The 21,871-nt window shown below is 42.4% G+C and overlaps 1 protein-coding gene across 1 annotated transcript in view; it reads right to left on the bottom strand.

Annotated features, from left to right (window-relative positions):
- Nucleotides 1-21,871, bottom strand: part of LOC144792796 (uncharacterized) — an 844,113-nt gene that overhangs the window by 529,429 nt on the left and 292,813 nt on the right. The window contains exons 32-33 of the mRNA XM_078667999.1: nt 17,067-17,306; nt 8,904-9,026 (exon numbers count right to left, since the gene is read on the bottom strand). Coding sequence (XP_078524125.1) covers nt 8,904-9,026; nt 17,067-17,306 — 363 coding nt within the window. The remainder of the gene's footprint in view (nt 1-8,903; nt 9,027-17,066; nt 17,307-21,871) is intronic.

Raw genomic sequence — 21,871 nt, 5'->3', positions numbered from 1 at the left:
ACTGTGTGAAAGGAGGCTTAACAATACTTTTAAAAGTTAAAAGTCTTAAAGGACAACTGTGAAGAGGTTCAAACAGAGAACACTTAGATAAGTCAAACGTAAATTAAGATCTGACTTAAGCAAAATTGAAGGGAGTGGGGGGATATTTATTTGTAAGACTCTGAATGAATCTCGACACTAGAGGAGATTTAAACAGAGAAGGCTGATCTGGTAAACAGAAGAAAGCCAAACGGGCTTAACTGTGGCAAGCTCTGCTTGAAGAAAGAAAGGGAACCTTTTAACATTTCAGACAAATGAGCGTTTAGAGGATTGAAGGAATTATCATCACATCACTTAAATTTAGCCCATCTGTGAACATAAACAGATTTGGTGGAGTGTCTTTGGAGGATAGAATAACATCCACTGCATCGGGAGGAGAGGAAAAGAAAAGGAATTCAGGTTGCCCTGTTCAATTTCCAGGCATGTAGGTGCTGACTCTGGTGGTGGGGGGTGTAGGACCGGACCTTGCAATTGCGAGAGGACGAATGCCCTGTAGGGAGATGGAGTGGAGGGCACAGGAATAGGTGAACAAGATCCGCCAAATGCATACTTCATGGCCAGTCAGTTACTAGTACGATTACTTGGGCCCAGCGGAGGTGAATCTTTCTCAGCACCTGAGGAATGAAGGGTATGGGATGTATGCATAAAGCAGCTGGGAGCTCCAGCTCGATTGAAATGCATCCCCCAACGCGCTCTGCATCGGATACTGGAGGCTACAGAATGGCGGGCAGTGCGCATTCTCTCGAGTGCCAAATAGAGTTATCTGAGAATTCCCCTAAAGCTGGAAGATGGATTGCACTACTTGTTGATGGAGAAGACACTTGTGATCGGCAGAATAACACTGACTGAGACTGTACACATGTACGTTGAGTACTCCAGCCAGGTGAGTTGCTACCTTGCAAATGTGGTGATCATGAGCCAGGACCAGAGATGTAGAGCTTCTCTGCAGAGAAGAGACAACCCTATTCTTTCTTGTTTGTTGATATACCACATCAAGTTAGTGTTGTCCTTCAAGATTTAGACTGACTGACTGCAAATAGAAGGAAGGAAGGCCTTGAGAGTCAGCCGTGTCACCTGCAATTCTAAACAATTGATATGAAGCAACTGTTCTTCTGGAAACCTAAGTCCTCTGATCTCCAGATACTTCAGCTGAGCTCCCCACCCAAGGCATCTGTTATGATCGTGGACACCAGAGAAGAGTGTGAAACGGTTTCCTTTGAGAGAGATTGCCTGACACACTCTACCATTGAAGATCCATTGCAGTTTATCTGGAGATTCAGATACAGACTTGTAGATCTCCGTTGTTTTGAAACCACTGTCTGCGGAGGCATCACTGGCGGACCCTCATGTGCAAGCATACATGCATGACCAACAGTATGCAGAAAGCAAGCAAACCAAGCTGGCATAAGACATTCTGGACTGGAATAACCGCTTCCTCCTGAAACATCAGAATCATAGCATGAATATTATAAATCCACTGAGGAGGAGGGAAGGCTCAATCCACAGTTGTGTCTAGAACTACCCCAATAAACAGGTGGCTACAGGGGAGATTCGGGCTTGTTGTTAGAAAAGCCCCTTATAAACAACAGCTGAGTTGTTACCTGCAAGTAATGCAACACCAACTATGGAGATTTGACCTTAATAAGCCAACTGCCCAAATATGAGAATACAGGAATTCCCGACCTTGTGATATGGGCTGCTACCACTGCCATGACCTTCGTGAAGATCCGAGACGTGGAAGTAAGACCAAATGGAAGGACCGCAAACTGATAATGTTGAGATCCCACCGTAATGCGGAGAACCTCTTGTGTGACTGAAGAATAGAGATGCGAAAGTATGTATACTGCAAGTCGATTTACACTATCCAGTTTTCTTTCTCCAGCACAAGAAGCCCCTAGGCTAGGGTCAGCATCTTGAACTTTTCTTGTTTGAGAAACCAGTTAAAAATGCTGAGGTCTAGGATCAGACATACACAGCCATCCTTCTTGAGAATCAGGAAATAACTGACCCTGTTCCTGCTCCAGAATCAAATCCACTGCACCCTTTCGAAGTAGGGTTGGGCTTCCTCTTGGAGGTGCCAAAGATGGTCTAGGGAAAGTGAATTTGGTTAGGAAGGAATGTGTGAGGGAAACTCCTGGAAGGGTACAGCATACCCCTTTTCTAAAATACTTAGCAAAGTCTGGTATTATCGACCCTCATCAGTGCAGAAACTGGGACACCCATCCCCCACGAAGAATGCATAGAGATGGGAAAACTCGGACTGCTTCCCTGTTTTTTTTTAGGGAAGGAGGAAGTGGACGAGGCAGAAGATAGGGAAGAGGAAAAACCACTGCCTATCCCTTCCCACACCCCCTATAGCTCCTGTAGAGGGGGTAGACAACCGCTACTACTTCTGGTAGTGTTGGCCATACTGCTGACTTCCACTGATTGAAAAGCCTCTGGAGAAGCATGAAAATCTTTTGAACTGCATATAGTCTTTAGGCTGTGACTGAAGACCCAAAGAATGACCTGTGGCCTTGCTGACTTTAAAACATTCTAAGTCTGAATCATCTTCAGCACCTAACAGGTGGGAGTCATCAAAGGGCAAATCCATCAGGGTGTTCTGGACGTCCTGTTAAATTCCAGAACCCCTTCAAACTTGCATGTCTTCTGGTAACATTGAAGTGCCCAATGCCCTTGCCACAGAATCAGCCTTATCTAGCCACAACTGTGTAATATAGTGGGCTGCAGCTTACCATCATTCCTATGTACTGAAAAATGCTTCTGTACATTCTCAGGCAGTTTTGGAACAATAGCCATAGCAGAATCCAGAAGGGATGGATGTGTCTACAGAGCAGACAGGTTTCATTCATAGATTTTAGAGCAAAGCTCCCAGATGAGAATACTTCGTTTGCTGCCTGTTCCATCTTCTTGGATTCCCTATCTTCAGGAGAGGAGGAGGATGATCCACGGGTCAACTTAAAAGAGCATGAAGCCTGAACAATCAAACTCTCTGGTGAAGGATGTGAAAACAAAAAGCGAGGATCACCAGGAGCCGGTTTATATCTTCTGGCTATCGGCCATGGAACAGCTGAGGCAATCCTCGGATTCTGCCAAATGTCTAGATTAGGCTCATTGAAGCCTCATTGAAGGGTAGTGGAGGTTCAGAGGTCACTGAAGCAGAATGTACTACTTCAGTTAATATATTTGACTCCATGGTAGGGAGTGGTAGATTTAACATTTCCTCAGCTCTCTTGATGACAGAATGGTATGAGGTGACTTTTGGAGGTGGAATTCTCTTTGATGACAACAATTCCTATTCTGGAGGAGTATCTAAACCACTTGCCTTCCTTAACCGGGTCCCTCTTGAGAGTCGGCCTCTCAAAAGAAATTCTGACCTTTCTCTATAAGACGTTAGGCTTCCATTCTCCTTTCTAAAACTATGCTGTAGGATCAACGGCATCGTTATCATGCCGGCAACATAATTAGAGGCGGCAGGGAAGTTAAGAAGATGCACAGGAATCAAAGCTCATTTCGTCGATATGGAGGGAGCTGGCACCTGAGTTGGCACTTGTGGCATCAGTGACACTCCTACAGAAGGAAGACCTAAAGGTGAAGGCATCCTTTTTTTAGGAACCTCCTTCGGCACCGGTGTCGGCCAAGTTATCTCAGCCATCGGCATGAAGGGTGCCTGCTGGTAAGGCACTGGAAAGCCCCCCAGTGAATAAGCAATAGGACCCATGAATCCCGCAGATGCGCCAGACGGAGTCATCACCCTATTAAAGATGTTAAACATGGCATTCAAGAAGTGACTTGAATCCATACCCGGAGTTGGGAAGTCTGAGCACCCATGCTCCTGCTGAGGCAGAGGAACCTGATCTGAAGTTGGTGTTGTGTTTGGAGCCAGAGGAGAAGTTGGAAGAGGGACATGGACCAAAGATGACACAGGTAGTGGCACCCAAGAAGGAGTCAGTGTGACCTCCCATTGATTATCCTCCAAAGTTGGATGGGGGAGACGTCGGCCTCGTGACTTGTCCTTCGCCAAATGATGACATGAGGGCTTAAACCTTGGACATACATTGTGACAAGCTCTTCTCTCATCTCTTGTTCTGGCCATGTACAATTTCAAATCTTTCTTTAAGAGTATTCAGATTCATCCGCCGACATCTGGGACAGGTGTCGACCCCATGATCTGGCCCCAAACACCAAAGACATGTCATGAGGATTTGGAATAGACATTAAACCTTCCAAGACTTTGCAGGGCTTAAAACCCAACTTTTTATGTGGCGACAGTGGCACAAATAAAGTGCACATTTAATGAAAAAATCTCATAAATTCAACAATTCCCTAAACGAAGAGTAACGAAAAACGGTTATGGGGCAAAAGCGCAGGGAAAAAGGAACTAACGTCAACAAGCCGATGAAGCTCTTTATGGCTCCAGTGAAGTCATACGGTGGCGCGTGAGGAGCTGTGTACCTTCCGACTCCCTCTGTGGAGCTATCGAAAAAAACATTTCCATACAAGCTGGTGCATAGGGTGTAATTAAAAAAGGAAAAAATGCAAATGGTGGGGAATAAGCAGGTAGAATGACCATGATGGAGGTGAAAATTGAAAGGCAAAAGGAAGTGACTTAAAAAGCATGGACTGCACGGGATATGGACATTTTGCAGTCAACACATATATTGTACTGCTGTAGATATTTTTGTTGTTAATATTATTACTTAGCTCTTTCCTTTCAGTGGTAATGGTACCAGTGTGGTGAAGTCTCCATAACATCAGTCTTATCAGGAAGTGAAAGCATAGGTGTACCAAGCACCTACTTGAAAGGGATTATTATACAGACAATGCTTCTCTGATAACAGCAGAAGGCCAGGAGCTTTACCAACTCTATATGTTGATGACTCTAGCAAAAGCTTTTTCTAGAGCCCAAAGTCTGTCGTTCTGCTGCCGATATTGTATTATCACTCTCTCATCTTCACTTGGTTCAATTGAAAATGACTCTTCAGTTGTAACCGTGCCTGTATGTTACCAACATAAACAACACTGGCAAAGCCAACAGGTTTGTCTTTCAATAGCATTACAAGACCTTAATGCTTTGCCAAAGCTTTCTGCTGATGTTATTAGGCAAAAATAAATAAAGTGCTTGTTTGCCAATGCTGAGCAGCATTTACAAAACCAAGTTGCTGCAGTGTGATGAAACATATATGAACATGGGTAATCAAGTGCACATAGGTATCATGCCACAGCTGCATTTTGTAACCATTGATCTACCATTCCGAGCTGTGGATGGCAATCTTGGAGCAGTGCATCTAAAAATACCCACTGCCCTACATAAAAGAGAAAAAGAGCTACACAGTAGATAATGCTGGAACTGCCAATCCACCCAAACAAAAATGTGGCGGTCGGGGTGTAGGAGCAACAGAGGAGAGGGTAGGGGAATGGAGAAGCAACTTGGAAAGACTGGGCCGAGGGGAATGCGAGGGGAAGTCGATCAAAAGGGCAAGAGCAAGAAAACCAATTCAATCCCATGGAGTGCTGAAATAGAAAGAATAGGGAGCTCCGTGTATGTAAGAAGTGGAAGTCATTCACTTAAAACAATAATATGGAAGCTATGCTCCTGGGTGAGACAAGCACAAGAAGAAGGATAGCCATCCAATAACAAACAAGCAAAAAAGATGGATAACAAAGCTAACCAATGGTATGCAGTGGGCTGTCCCATAACCCACAGTGAGGAAACAAACTTTCTATCATGGTGATTACACTGCGATGCTATTACAATGGGGTGTTACAACGACCGCGTTGTAACCACGCAATTCCATTACTACACAAGTCATTGCATCGACTTGCAGAAGAAGGCGCGGTAACATAAAGAATAGTATATTTCACTATCCCAACACCTTCCCGGATGTTGCGTAGGCTGCAGTTGGAATAGTAAATTATACATTTCTAACGTCAGCACGCCATCTACTGCACGTTGATGTAATGAAATTTATAAACTTCGGGCCCGGGGGGCAGTAACTTATGGAGGTGAACTTGGGGACACAAGGGCTGCTCTGCGATCTCTGCTGCGGAGAACAAGTTTTTAAGACATCTGTCTGCGTTGCCCCCGAGTACACCACTAATGCCCCAAAGGCTTGATTTGGGCATAAGACCCATCGATGAGGAGCTGGGTCTTAAGCCACTAACCTTCTGGCGGAGACTCTGGGTTACTCCGGAGCTCAGGAATTATAGGCAGGAGTTAGCCGACGTTCTGAGGTTTGCTAATGTGGGGAAACTTCCCTGGCTCAAGTATGTCAGAGAGGGTCTGGAGAATCTGGGCCTTGCTTTAATGTGGTCTGATCCGGAGCATGCGTGCAGCAGAATTTCGCGTAACCAGTTGGTTAATATGTATCGAGAAAGTAAATTGGCCCGCCTCATGTCAAACTCCCACTCTGGTTTCCATGACGATACGAGGTCCAAGACGTACGAGGTGCAAGAGGAGCAGGGAGGCCGAACTAAGACTAAAAGAGCTGGTGAATTGACATAGACCGCTCTAGAGAACGCTTGAGGGACACAACAAAAGCATTGCAAAAATCCAGTCATGCGCAGTGCCCTAGGCTGACTCCCTGCTTTTAAGGAGAGAACTTCGAAATTTAAAAAAAACGGTGGCTTCCTTGACCTCTAAACAAAAGATTCCATTGAAAACCTGAGGTATCTGTGTGGCAAGAGATAATTCGTTCTTGCCCCATGAAAAACTAGACCCAAATAGAAGAAGGTGTCCAGAAGGCCAATGAAACGCCCCTCGAATTGATAAGAGAGGAACCTATTACTAATATTATGAAAAGTTTTTTCTAGTGAGAACCTTGTCCTGATGAAGGTGTAAATACAAAAACCGAAACGCTGCGTCGACAACTTGTTTTTAAATTTTTCTTATGTGTAATTGTTCTTTTATCTGTCTGTGGATAAATTGCATTTTATTAGTTTTGTTGTGTATAAACACAATTATTTTTTTTTTTAAACTGTCAAGTGGCACTGTTATCAGTAAATTATCTCTTGTACTGTATGTAATAAAATGTACAAATTTGATATAATTACTTTGTTGATTGATATATTTCGAGGAATGTATAATGTGGTTTAAATTTGTAAGGGTCGTATGAGTTATAAAGGTACACAAGTAACACCTGATTTAGTGGTAGTATTAGGGATCTTTTCATTCTCTTTGCTTATCGCTCCTTGTCCCTTGATTGGTGTTGTGAGGAGACCTACCTTTTCTGTTTAAACTTTTATCAATTTGAACATGTCTTAGACAATGTTAGCCCTATTGTTGCACGAAACTGTACCTCCAATGGCACCACGGCTCATTACCCATCAGAAATTTTACGTGTAATTGGCATCCTTCTTCCCCTAAGAACTGTCCAGGTTGCACCTCAGACTTGGAAAATGAAGTGCATGTTTTGTTCTTCTGTCCCGCTTATTCAAAATCGAGAAGGAGGTGGATTATTCCACTATGCAAAAATTTGGGGATAAGGCACTGCTTCCAAGCATATAGAATTCTAAAAACTGACCCCTCTCCTGTAATGGTCTTTGCTGTATCTAAATTCTTATCAGCAATGTGGAATATAAGAAGGACCTTGGTGAATAATGTATGAACTTGTTCAATCAAGTTACTCTTGTAGAGCTGGACTGATGCTCGATTCCAAAATCCGGAGGGGAAATAACATGTAATTTATTAAGGTCCATTTATTCTGTCATTTGCCTATGATATGTGTTTTAACTCCATTTTTAAATCCCACCGCTTACTTTTATTGTTTTAATAATGTATGCTTTTATGACATTCTTGTCGAAATAACGATTTTTTGATTGATTGATTGATTGTAATGACTTGCGTAGTAATGGCATTGCGTGGTAACAACACGGTCGTTGTAACGACCTCATTGTAATCTGGGGCGGAATTAGGCATGTACAAGCTGTGCACCTGCCCAGGGGCTGCCACGCCAATATATATCCTTAATATAATAATCCTCAGAGGATGGATACATATTTGCGTGGCGGCCCCTGGCAGGGACTTGGCGGCCTCCGGCTCTGTTCCACTTCCAAACACCATGAGCACCCCCCTCTTCACTGGCCTCAGTGCCTGCATTCCTCCGGGGGCCCCCTACCTACGCTCCCTGCCCATGGCCGCCATGAGCTTGGAGCCGCCCCTGTTGTAATGCCATGCGATGTAATGACTCGCGTAGTAACGAGTCATATTCCCCACTGTGAGTATTTGTGTTGTCCACAACAGCTCTTTGACAACAGACAACTAAAAACGGACTGTGTTGAAATCTAAAAAAGTCTTGTGGCGCAGGATACAGTGAGGAGAGGTTCTAGCATCATGGCCACACAACGTTGGAAGTTTGAACAGACCTTTCGCGTATAGTATCCCTGGCATTATCACACAAGATGGTACAATGTTAATGATATGGAGAAAGCGCCGTCAGTTGTCAGCAACTTCAATGCTAAAGAAAAAAGCCAATAAAAGTAGCTATAAAAAGGTCTAATGGCGCTGATCCTGCAATGCTATCCATTGTGGCACAAGCCACAGCTCTGTACTGATTAAAGAGCCAGCTTCCTGAAGCTCTATCAGTTGTTCCAAGAAAGGGGACCCTGAAAGAAGTAACATTCACCTATCCAGTTACAACTAATGCTGAAAAAAGGTACAAGAGGCACCTGCCTGTCTGGACCTAGACTGTCTTAAATGGAACAATACATTCATGCAAGCATAAATATACATATTCGTGAACACACACTAAATGCATATAGCTTTCGCTTACACACGTATGTAACCACACATGTACACAAGTGCAGGCATTGAAAGTTCATTTTGATATTATTTAGCGCTGCTATTACATACAAACTTTACGTACCTTGACACGTGCCATTCACAGATGAATATCCAGCCTTGCATGGACATTCGAAACCCCCTCGTATGTTCTTGCAATCTTCGTTCACCTGACAGGAGGACGCGTTGACCGTGCACTCGTTGATATCTGAAATGTAAGAGCACACTTACTGGCTTCCATTTTTAGAGGTCATCTTTACTTCTGAAGATACTGAGCCTGAGGCACACCCTGAAGACTCATGTCACAGGCCTTGTAAGGTCGAGCCAGTGTTGAATGGACCAGGACACGTTGTGGGCCTTAGTCATGTGTATCAGTAAGGGGCAGATGTATCAACTGGATTTTTAGTCGCAAACACTGCGATTCACAAAAAAGCAGAGTTTTTGCGACTAAAAATCAGGAAAACGAGATGTATGAAGGAAATGGCATCGCAAAATTAAGGAATCGCAAAATGTGCGATTCCTTAACTTTGCACAAGCATTTAAGGAATCGCAAAAAGCGATTTCTTAAATGCTATGTAAGAAACATTTTAGTTTTGCGAATTCACCTTAAGAAATCACAAATTACCACCAACTTCAAGTTGGTGTACTTTGCGATTTCTTTCACAAATGCACTTTTTGGCATTTGTGAAGGTGCCATGTGGCACTCATACATTCCCTTAGGGCATGTATGTGCGCCATATGCGCACACATGTACATTTCAGGGGTGCATCAGGGTGTCCTTATGACACCCTTGAAATTATTCTCAATTTGCGATTCTCAAATTGCGAATCGCAAATTGAGAATGACTTCCCATTCATTTCTATGGGCCTCCTGGCCCATAGAAATGAATGGGAAATTATTCCTTAATTGCGATTAGCAATTTGCTAATCGCAATTAAGGAATTTTAAGAAATCGCTAAAAAATTGCGATTTTTTATATACATACCATTTTGCAATTCTCAAATAGCGATTCTCAAAAAATCACTATTTGAAAATAGCAAATAGGTATTGTGATACATCTGCCCCCTAGTGTTCTAAAGGTGGCCCTTTTTGGAGAACCTGTCCAGCACCACAAACGTCTGCTCGTCACCACATTAGTTTCTTGCATTTTATTTATGAGAGATGACGTGGCCTGCTGAGCTATGCTATTGGTTGATTTTTATGTGCACGCCCACAGGGAAGGATCTTGCCACGTTGATGACACATTTTCAAGGAGTTGCCCAAGTGCAGGTGTGTGAGGTTTGCAGGAGGTCGAAGCAACTTTCACAAGTTAGATGACTGCCACTGAATACTGGGACAGCTTTATCGAGAAAGAAGCGGGTTTGGATTGGAAGCTGGTAGAATGATGTAGGTGAGCATGTGGTAAAGTTTTGGGCAGTGTGTAGCATACACAAATATTTAAACATTAGCCATCTGTCAACACGAGTGGAAGCACTTTTTCACCGCAGCACACTGATGAATCTGGATTTTTAGTAAACAAGAAAGGTTGAATTTTATTTCGATTAGCACCAAAAATAAAATTTGTTCTGTGGGTGATCTAAATGAAAGCACAGATTCAATGGCCTATCACAGAATAGCACTCATCTCTGGTCTCCAAAATATTACCCTATTTTGATTGGATACTAAACAGCCAATCAGAACACTGAGAACTATTATTATTATTATTATACCGAATAGCAGCTTTTCATAAATGCTAAATGAGAGTATCGTTCCAGAAAGTCTGGCTGGTTATGTTTTAGTTTCAGCCAATAGGAAGTAGTCTGCGTGTTTAAACATTCTCCCTGGCAGTCAGAAGCCAATCAGAGAGCCCTGTTTCCTAAAGCACTGCCTGACTCTGGCGGGAAGAGCAGGACAGATATCTTATTGTAGCATGTGGTTCCCTAGGGAACCCTACACAGCAATGTATCTCTCTGTGTGGATGCAACTCATATGGAAAATACAGATTTACCCAATGGTCTTGTCTGGCAGACTGTTGGGAGAAGAGTGTCCCTTTTACCAGCACATTGCTAAAAATGCAGCTTCTGAAATTGTTTCAAAGTTTAGTGTAATGTGATTATTTTCAACTGGAGCTGCCGTCTGTGAGGAGCAAATCTGGCAACTTCAGGAAAAACAATTGAAATGTGTCTTTTGAATCAGTAATTTAACTGCAGGATTCTTAGAGTGCCCTCTGGTGCCAAGTAGACTGGCCTGACTGTGGTCTCTAAGTCAATGTAACACCCGTCTGTGTAAAGGCTATCACCATAAAATAGAAATACCGAAATGACTGGCATTTTTCTATGAAACAGGCATTGGCAAAGCCAATAGGTCTGCAGTTGTCTGCCAGCAGTTTGGCAATTCTTGTTTTGTAATGTTTGGGAAGCAACAAAAGAAAGGACCTCTTGGAGAAAAAGTGCTAATGATAACTTTCTAATTCAAACACCCTTCAATCACACTAGTGTCAGAGATCAGAATGCTCCTAAACTATACATGACAACAACAGTATAAAAATTATGACAGGAAAAAAACGGAATAATATACGGTCCAGTGCAAATTTATTGTACAGTTTATTGGTCAAATATTAAATGTTTGGGAAGCTGCCAGGCGTTTGTCAATGTAAAAAATAACAAAAAAAAACTAAAGACAAAAATGAATTTGAGTTTAAAAAAAAAGCACACATTACCATACTACTCCACCACACCAAAGGGAAGTACTGTATGTGTGGATGTGCTCCTTGTAAAAAGGAGAGCAGTCAGTAACTCATTGTGAAGTCAGGCAATGGCTAAAGTGGTGTCACGCACTTCCACTTCATGCATGCTGGAGTGAGTTGGAGAATAATGGGACTATTATGACCACAGACAAATGGATGAAGTGTAGCTGAAAACCCCTATGAGTAACTATGTCATACACATCATTTTAGTAAAATTCAAAGGTCTTGGCTATCACAGACCTAAAAGATGCCAATCGCTCTGCCACTGGCTGCCTGACTCTTGTCTTTTAAAAAGAAGAAAAGAAAGAAGGCACGACAGAAAGAGCAACAAGCATTGGAAATGCAATAGGTCTCGCAATAACGCGAGTCTGAACTATTAGCATTGTAAATGATAATGCCCTTTATTTTTGCGTTCTGGTTTTTGGAACATAAATAAAAGACTTTGTCATTTACAAGGCCTATAGCTGAAATTTGCGTTAAAACGAGACCTATTGCATTGCAATGGTGGTGGTGCTGCTGAGTTCTCTGAATCTGCACCCCCAATCTGCACCCCCAATCTGCACCCCCAGTGTGTGAGTGGCGTTGCGTGTGTGAGTGGCGTTGCGTGTGTGATTGGCGTTGCGTGTGTGAGTGGCGTTGCGTGTGTGAGTGGCGTAACGTGTGTGAGTGGCGTTGCATGTGTGAGTGGCGTTGTGTGTGTGAGTGGCGTTGCGTGTGTGAGTGGCGTTGCGTGTGTGAGTGGCGTTGCGTGTGTGAGTGGCGTTGCGTTTGTGAGTGGCGTTGCGTGTGCGAGTGGCGTTGCGTGTGTGAGTGGCGTTGCGTGTGTGAGTGGCGTTGCGTGGGTGAGTGGCGTTGCGTGGGTGAGTGGCGTTGCGTGTGTGAGTGGCGTTGCGTGTGTGAGTGGCGTTGCGTGGGTGAGTGGCGTTGCGTGGGTGAGTGGCGTTGCGTGGGTGAGTGGTGTTGCGTGGGTGAGTGGCGTTGCGTGGGTGAGTGGCGTTGCGTGTGTGAGTGGCGTTGCGTGTGTGAGTGGCGTTGCGTGTGTGAGTGGCGTTGCGTGGATGAGTGGCGTTGCGTGGATGAGTGGCGTTGCGTGTGTGAGTTGTGTTGCGTGTGTGAGTGGCGTTGCGTGTGTGAGTGGCATTGCGTGGGTGAGTTGTGTTGCGTGTGTGAGTGGTGTTGCTTGGGTGAGTGGCGTTGCGTGGATGAGTGGGGTTGCGTGGATGAGTGGGGTTGCGTGGATGAGTTGCGTTGCGTGTGTGAGTGGTGTTGCTTGGGTGAGTGGCGTTGCGTGGGTGAGTGTGGTGTTGCGTGGATGATAGTGGGCTTGCGTGGGTGTGAGTGGCGTTGCGTGTCTGTAAGTGTTGCTGTGTGGGTGAAAGTGGCACAGAGCCTTTGATGTGGCCTGGCGCAGGAGAAATGCTGCTGCTGCTAATTAAAGACAAGAGTGGCCGGGAAGCGGCCGGGAAATACAAGTACGGCCGGCCACATAATTAGGGGAGGAGAAGCCGCACAGCACACGCTGGGAGAAGCCCTTTGATGTGCTGTGCGGCCGCGATGCGCGCTCTGTGCTGGGGGAGGGGAGAGGGCCATTAGCCTGAACTCGCGGCAAGATCAAACGAAGGGTGGGAGGGACATTGAGGAACAGATGGCCATGAAAGTGTATGGGCCAAAAGCACGTGCCTGTGGCCACGTGCACTCGAAGAAAACGCCACGAAAAAAAGCGGTGGTTTCACAATCAGTTCGAGCACTTGAATTCTCGCCATTTCCCATTCCTTCGGAATGGTAAAGGCGAGACCTAAAAATGGATAGCAAGACAGAATGTAAGAAGGAAGGAAAGAAAGAGAAAAGAAAGAAAGAAAGAAAGAAAGAAAGAAAGAAAGAAAGAAAGAAAGAAAGAAAGAAAGAAAGAAAGAAAGGAGAAAAGAAAAAATTGACAAAGGAAAGAAAAACATTAAAATAAAGAACTAACAAAAGGGCAGAAAGTAAAAAGCAGGAAAGTAAGACAGCACAATGGAAAGAAAGGAGAGAAATAAAGAAGGGTAGAGAGACTGAAATGAAGGAGAAATGAAAGTAGGAAAGAAAGCAAGAAAAAAGGAAGGATAGCAATAAAAAGACAAGAAAGAAGTGAAGGATTGAAAGAAAGAAGAAAAGTATGAACGAAAAAAGAAGAGGAAAGAAGACAAGGGAGACATAAAGCAATAGAGAAAGAAAGCAATACACAAGAACAGAAAGAGGAAGGGAAGAAGGATATAAAATAAACCTTTTGTGCAGCAAATTAAACATGATAAACGTCGGTTTCTTCCTGGGCGAAAAAGTTTTACAAGTGCAGCAAATTAAACATGATAAAAGTAGGTTTTCTTCCTGGGCAATGTTTAATATAGAACCATTCGTGAAATTGAATCCAGAATAAATGTGTTCTGAAGAATTGTTTGTTTATGAATTCACATGTAGAGGATAACTTTATACATAACAGTTTCAAACGACTGCAGATTTGGTATGCCATGAAATACCGTCAGATAATCAGGCTGTGCACATTTTTTTTTAAATAGCTTTGGCAGGAGACAGGAACTGATTAGGCATGGAATGTGGCCTTTCCTCACATCTGGTATGAAGAGCAGTGCTTTCATCTCAGCCTCTAAACTCAAAGGCAACACTAATGCAATTATAAAGTAAAAAGAAAATAACTGGCACTGAAGGGAATCGTCTTTGTGTGCAAATGTGCTCATTGTGAGAGAAATGCAGTTACTAAAGTGAAGGTAACCAGTTGCTGAAGTAGGCTGACCCATTGAGGTTTCCAAATCAATGTAACACCAGCCCCCCCCCTCACTGCTGCCTGTGCTTCATATTGTGGGAGGGCAATGTCAATGCTATTCCTATAACATATAAATACCGAAATGAAAGCACTGACTAGCATTTCTCTATGACAAAAAGTAGAAAACTGAAGAGATGTGCTCAAGTGCTTGAAAAATAAAAACAACTTTTAGACAAAGCTATAATTTAATGTTGCAAAGTGAGATACTCAGCAACCAAGTCAATACATGTTGGAATAATAAATTATCAGTGGTGAATTGGCCATTAGAGTGACTGGTCTGTAAAGTGACGATTCCTTTTGTTTAGGCATTGGAATAATTTAAGGGACATCAATGCTGCTGTCCTTTGACAATGTTGAAGTGTGCTGACTCTGGTTATTGTTTAGTTGTTGGCAGGCTAAGGATCCTCTCCAACCTATGGGCCATATTATCAAGACCAGGCGATAAAATTATCGCCAGAAAACTGCCGCTCAAGCGGCGATAATGGGCTTGATAATATGCTCTATAGAATTCCAATGGAAACCCTGGTTAGACATCTAACCTGGGCTTCTATGGGAATTCTCTAGGGCATATTATGAAGCCCATTATCGCCATTTTAGCGGCAGTGTCCTGCTGATAAAGCAGCGATAATTTTAACGTCACTCTTGATAATATGCCCCTATATTCTGTAATAGAATACACTCTTTACAAAAGGAATCATCTTCTCTTCACTGGTGCTGAGGATGGGACGCAAATTCGTACCAGCAAGACGGTGGACAGATGGTCATGAAGCCCTTAAACATAGCACAACAGCTCTGATTTTATGTTCATCGACAAACCATGGTTATCGGTGCTTTATAAATGGTAGGCAAAGCATGACCAAGGTTGCCAGGGTTTTGGACATGCTGGGATTGACAGGGTTGTGTGCAGGATTGTCAATGGGTAAGACAAGCTCATTAATACTTTGCTCCCCTGGCTATCTAACCTAAAAGTATGGTAATAAAAGAAATGAAGAAGATAAGCATGCAGATGGATTATGAGGCTAACCACGTAGAGGAAGTATTTTGCTTTGATTATTTGCACATTTGTTTAAGAGTAGGGGCCTGTGCAGTCCGCAGTGATAGATCCATAACAACACATGGCTGTGGAGGCAGTGATCCACAATTTCTCAGTTGGAAACTAAGAGGGGGGCCTTGTGACCCCCAACTAATAAAATGCAAAAAATTGGGGTGCTGTCAACATCAGCGCATGGAGAGGAAATGTGGGTCAACTCAGATCAATTGGCAATATACTAATGGAGATCTGTAGATGGTTTAACCCCTCCCACGCTCATGACGAGCTGAGCTCGTCATGAGCCACGGTTCTCGTGTGCTCATGACGAGCTGAGCTCGTCATGACCGTTATAACGCTCAGGTGCGGGGCTAATTCCCCTGCTGTACTGGGCGTTCTAACGAACGGGCGTGGCACACGAGAAACGTGGCTCATGGCGATCAGAGCTCGTCATGAGCACCGGGGTGCTGTCCGCGCCCCACCCTCCCCCAACCACAGCGGGGGAATCGGCCCCGCAGCCAAGGGGTTAAGGAAATTACACTGAGTACTTCAGTAATTTTGTTATGTTTAGAACTAGGTGTTGCAGGAGTCCGTCCATAGATGGCGCTCAGGCCAACCCTCTGTTGGATAAGGCTATTGCCCAGGCCACAGCTAAGTTACTTCGGGCATTGTTTAAACAAGGTTGTAGGACTCCCTCAAAGGAGTTCTTCACACAATTTAAGCATTCATGGAAATCTTAATAGCAAAGGAACATAGTGGTATTTGAGCCAAACCGAACACTAGAACCAAACCAGTAGCTACAATGTTCAAGGAATAATAATCAGACTGGCCTGAGAGGAGGTGAATTAAAGGATAGTAGTTAGGCATAGTTGATGGTACCAGCCATATCCAGGTAGAGAAAGATTTTTACTTGATTCATCAGTTCACCTACCTCAAACTAAAAGGGAATTTCTGGTTTGGGATTTTCGCTGGCGTGGGGTTAATTGTCTAATGGAGACATAGGAATGTTGTCTCTACTAAATGTTCATATTGAGCAGATATAATGTTTTGAGTGTCTTTTGTTCCTGTGCCCTTTGTATTAAGGTTACAGGAAATATTGGCTGAAACTAGTATTTGTGAGGGTGAAACTTAGATACACATGAAGCTCACTTGAGCAGAGTAAACCAACAAAACACACAGTGTAAATAGTAACTGTCTTCAAGTAGAGAGGTAAGACTACAAACCACCAATGAATATATATTTAGATTTTAGCACCATTTAGAGTTTTTTAGTAACACTTAATAAGAGGTGGGCCAAATGTAATAACCATGAGTTGTTACATAATGACTTCCATATCAGGAGGGGAATGTTGGATTTTGTGGTAGTTGTTACAAAGAGTGGCTTGTTTTTTTATGGTATTATTTTTTTTATTGCGATATTGATGTTGGATTGCTTTATTTTTTGATAGATAGAAAATAATATCAATATGTTTTTTTTATGGATATGCTATTTTATATTATGATGTGTGCATAACAATATGGATGTTTTCAACAGATTTGTTTCTCAATATACATACTTTTGATTTGATTTAATTAGCAAAATTATGTTCTTTCAAACTCAGCCATTGGTAGAGCACATCCAAACTCACGGCTTGTGGTAGCAACAAATTCACTTACTCTTAACATAAAACCATTTTAAGGACTCACCTTGGCAGTCAGTCCCATTTCCGGTGAATCCAGGCCAGCATCTGCAGGAGAAGGACCCATCTGTGTTGTTGCAGTAGGCATAAGTGTGACAGTTGTCTTGATTAGTTGCACATTCGTCTATATCTTTACATTCCTCTCCGTCATAACCATCCTTACACTGGCATGTAAAAGAGCCCATGTTGTTGATGCACTCAGAAGTTATAGGGCACGTGGTAGAGCTGGAAGCGCATTCGTCAATATCTGCAAAAAAAGAGGCAGACCTTTAAATAGTCTATGAATGTAATTTGAACCGGCACAATGGTATTAATGAACCAGAAAATGTACTTACCAGTAACTATAGTTCTTCAGCTTTGGTATCTTTCACAGATTACCATGCTTTAATAAGCCCCATCATCAAGTTGGGAATGCCCAGTAGTGAATTTGAACTCAGCAGTTTCCAAACACAGCAATAACATGTACACTGTCATATGTAGTCCATTCAACACATTATTTGACATGCAATCTGGCCAATAAGATGAATGAAAGCAGAGTACCAATTCAACACAGAGGTTGATCTGATCAGATTTTTGCAGTTAGTCAATTTACTACTGTCGGAAATACATGTTTAATATTATTTGTTAGTCAAATGGAAATATTTGGGCACCTTAGGTATAACTATTCAAAACTAAACAATTTCCCTTTGGATATGTATAAATAAAGAATAGGTATCACCTCACACAATCATTCTTCCTATATTCAACCATTATCACCAAGATATTTAAATACATAAACAAATGTAAATCGCCCGCTATCACCGTATTTCATCGCCTAATTAGCGCGGAATTATCAATGCGCATCAGGAAGGCGATCTGAAATCTGGCGATAGTCGGCGATATGGCACATTAGCGCATGAAAACAAACGTTGTTTTCATGTGCTAATGTGGGCCTTGTTAATATGGGGGGGTGGATTCAGCTCCCCCATGTTAACAATGCCTAACGCCTGGTCCGAGCAGGCGTTGGGAGACCTTTTTATCGCAGGTTTTTGTTTCCCAACGCCTGCCTTGGTAATAGGGTGTTCCCACCTCCAACCGCATTTTACATGTGGTTGGACGTGGGAACGCCCACTTTGCATGTCATTAGCGATGTTTCTCGCTGACATGCAAAGTGGGCTCGGGCCAGGCTTTAAAGTGCCCTTGGTAATAGGGCTCTAGCTGTATCGCCGCTTTCTCGCCACAATTCGCCGAGAAAGCGGCGATACAAGCCCTTGGTAATATGCCCCTCAGTTTTTTGAAAGAGTAGTGGAGGTAGGGATTCAGGGAATCCTTACTGAAGCATATCCACATTCCCATAACTTATCTAAGAGTTAAAAAAAAGCTATCAGCTCCTTAAAGGAAGACCTCATGATTACCATAAATCCTGCTGATAAGTGGTGGTGGTTTTTGACACCAAGGATTATGACACTATAAAAGTCTAGAAGTTGTGGAACTCTAGGAGAAGTTCAGGTGAAAGAGTTATCAAGCTTAGCTAAAAAATGTTGTGAACTTTTAACGGAAGCTAAAGATCAAAATTGCATATGTGAAGTGGAATAAAAAATGTCGAACAACCAACAACCTAAAATTCCGGCTGTTTATGTATTAGCTGAAATCCATAAAGACAGCAAAGATCCACCTTTACGACCCATTGTCAGCTGTCTGGGCTCCTTGCTGGAACTTCTGAGCAAATATATTGACTTTTTCTTGAAACTTCTTGTTAGCAAGTTAAAATCATATGTGAAGGATTCTACAAGCACATTATTACTCTCTTGGAAAATCCTTCAATAAAAATACTCAATGTCTGGATACACTGTACAATGAGTCTTTATATACAAATATCCTGCAAAAATCCACGGTTGAAGTGATAAGAGAGATTTTAGAAAATACAGAAATTGAGAGAGTAAACAAGAAGTTCACTGTTAAAAGCACTACCATAGTCCTGAGAAATAATATATATTTTTTTAAAGACCAGCTATTTCGCCAGAAGAAGGAGAATACCATGATGGCCACCTGTGCTCCCAGTCTGGCCTGCTTATATGTAGACGAATTTGAGAGAAAACATAACATATAATGCAATGTCCCTATTGTTTGAGAGCATGCTAGAGTGGTATTGTTTTATCGGCGATATCTTCTTCATCTGGGCGGGATCCATGACATTGTTAGAAGAATTTTGGGGCATATTATCAAGGGGGTTTATCTCCGCTTTTTTGGCTTTAAAAGCCAAGAAAGCGGAGATAAAATTATCTCCCTATTACCTAGCTGTCGCTAACACCAGTTAGCGACAGCTAGTAGGAGATAGCGACCATCTTGGGCCTCACTTTGCATGTCAGTGATATTTATCACTAATGACATGCAAAGTGGGCGTGCCAAGATGTTAGCGACTGGAAACAGTCGCTAACATCGCTATCTCCTATTACCAACTTTTGGAGATATTCGCGCTAAGCGCGAATATCTCCAAAAGCTAACACCTGCCCTGAGCAGTTCTTAGCCATGTTATCCAATGGGAGGTGGATAACATGGCTAAGAGCATTAGCTCGATAATGCCTGAATATCGCTGACTTTTCAGCGATATTCATGCATTGCGGCCGATTTTTATCGCATTTGCAATAAACTTTGGTAATACCAAGGTTTATCTGCGATAAAAATCGCCGCAGCTCTGCGGTAAATTTTTGTCTCTAACCAAGCAATAGCGATAATTATCGCTATTGCTTGGTAATATGCCCCTTTGAATCTGGTTGAATCTAGGAGATAGTAATTTGAGGTTTACTTCACAATTCAATAAAGAAAAAGTTGTTTTTTTAGATATATCTATGAAGGATAAAGAAGGAAAACTGGAGGTAGAGTTATACACTAAACTGATGGATAAAAATACTTTGCTCCCCAAATCCAGTTTCCACACTAAATCCCAAAAAAGAGAATATTCCATTCAGTCAGTTCCTCCATCTCCGGAGGAACTGTTCTGATTTGCAGGATTTCTACAGGCATGCTGAAGTTTTAAAATCTAAGCTCATGGATAGAGGATATCCCAGAAAACTAGTGTCACATTCCTTGAAGCGTGCCAGGTTTTATGATAGAGATGCTATGTTCAACAGTACTAAGAGGAAAAAGGAGATGACCAAAATAGTTTTTGTGAGCCAGTTTTATGGCATTAGCAATAGGATAAAAAATAGGATCAATAGATATTGAAACATTCTTAATGATGATGAGGAGATTACATTAGAGAGACCCCTCTTTGTGTTCAAGAGAAATACAAATCTGTGAAACCAATTGTTACACACTCTTAGAGATGAATCAGGAAACAGGCAGAGGACCTTGGATAACAGTGTGGCCAAAGACAATACAAAGTGTGGTAACTGTAGTATCTGTGCACAGTATTTAGTTGCTAATGAAACAACACATAATGGAAGACTAATAGTGGCACACACACTTAACAACTGTCGTAGTAAAAATGTAATCTATTTGCTGAGATGCCCCTGCTACTTGTGTTACATGGGCGAAACTGGCAGAGAATTAAAAGTTAGATTGCAGGAGCACAAGTCTGCAATTAGAATGAAGAAACCCACTGACCCTTTAGTCTCACATTTCCTAAATTGTAGCAAGAAAGAATCAGATTTTGAGTGGCTTATTTTTGGAGAAGGTCACCATTGGCAAGAGAGGAGGAAGCCTGGAGCAAAAAAGGAAAGCTAGGGAGCAATGGTACATTTCTATATTGAATACAATAAGTAATGGACTTAATCTGAGGGAAGAGTGGGAGAGTAGTGTGAGAAGTAGACCTCGTGAGAGTAACACACACTCCCTTTCTGAGAGCTGGTGTTAATTATCTGGTCTTAAAATTACCTTTTTTTATATAGAGCAATCTCGCTAGGATTTTTACCCACTGAGCAAACACTCGTGGAATCTTATGGGTTCTTTTTGGTTCCAATTTTATATTTTTTACATTCTTTATTTTTCCCACATCAGGTTTTATTTAGAGAATGCTACTGCCAACCACACTGTGGGTTTTGAATATATCAATATGGGTTTAGGTTTTTCCCTGGGCTTCCGTTCTGGGTCAGATGTTTTAATATACCGGAACTATTAGCCTTATTCTGCTTGTTTCCCAATCATGGGTGAAAGGGATGTTATTCAAAGTATGGGATTTGTTTCGGCTAAAATGGCCTCTTAGTCCATATTAAGGTATATATAAAATCCCCGATATGGGAAATATAATTTTTTTTTTTTTAAAAGGGGGCTAATTAGATGGTGTGAGTGAAGCACGCTATTAGTGATCGAGGTACACTATTATAGTGTAAACTAATTCCAAAATGGCAGCATCATTAACTGTGGTTGCTCCTTGACCTCCCTAATGAACCCGACATGACGTAATTATTTCGGATGCAGAAAGACCCAGGATTTCTTGTGATTCGCTTATCGAACATGAAATGGAAAGTGGATGCGCTTGGGATCAGAGGCAGTTTTTTGTCAATGAGTGGGGGAATATTTGCAGTGAATTAGCTTTGCTACCTGCATTTCATGAGTGCGAGGTTTTGGATAGAGGGTCTTGCGGGAGCCTTGTTACCTTGGTCCCTATGTATAACATGCACAGAGTTAGTCTACTGTTAGGTGATAGTCTAAACAGCCATTAGTTACGGTGATGAGGCTATGGAACTAAGATATCGTGGAAGCCCTTTACTTGATCCCACATTGTATTCACTGTTTTAGAGCACAGGCAGTGGAATTGTAGCTACTTGTAGGAATCATAGTATTATTTGTTTATTTAAAGTAGGCATAATTGCTAGATAATAAATTTAGATG

This window comes from Lissotriton helveticus, chromosome 11, assembly GCF_964261635.1.
Source record: "Lissotriton helveticus chromosome 11, aLisHel1.1, whole genome shotgun sequence".
Classification (NCBI taxonomy): Eukaryota; Metazoa; Chordata; class Amphibia; order Caudata; family Salamandridae; genus Lissotriton; species Lissotriton helveticus.
Note: the sequence above shows the minus strand (reverse complement) of the source record. Positions and strands in the feature narration are given on the sequence as shown.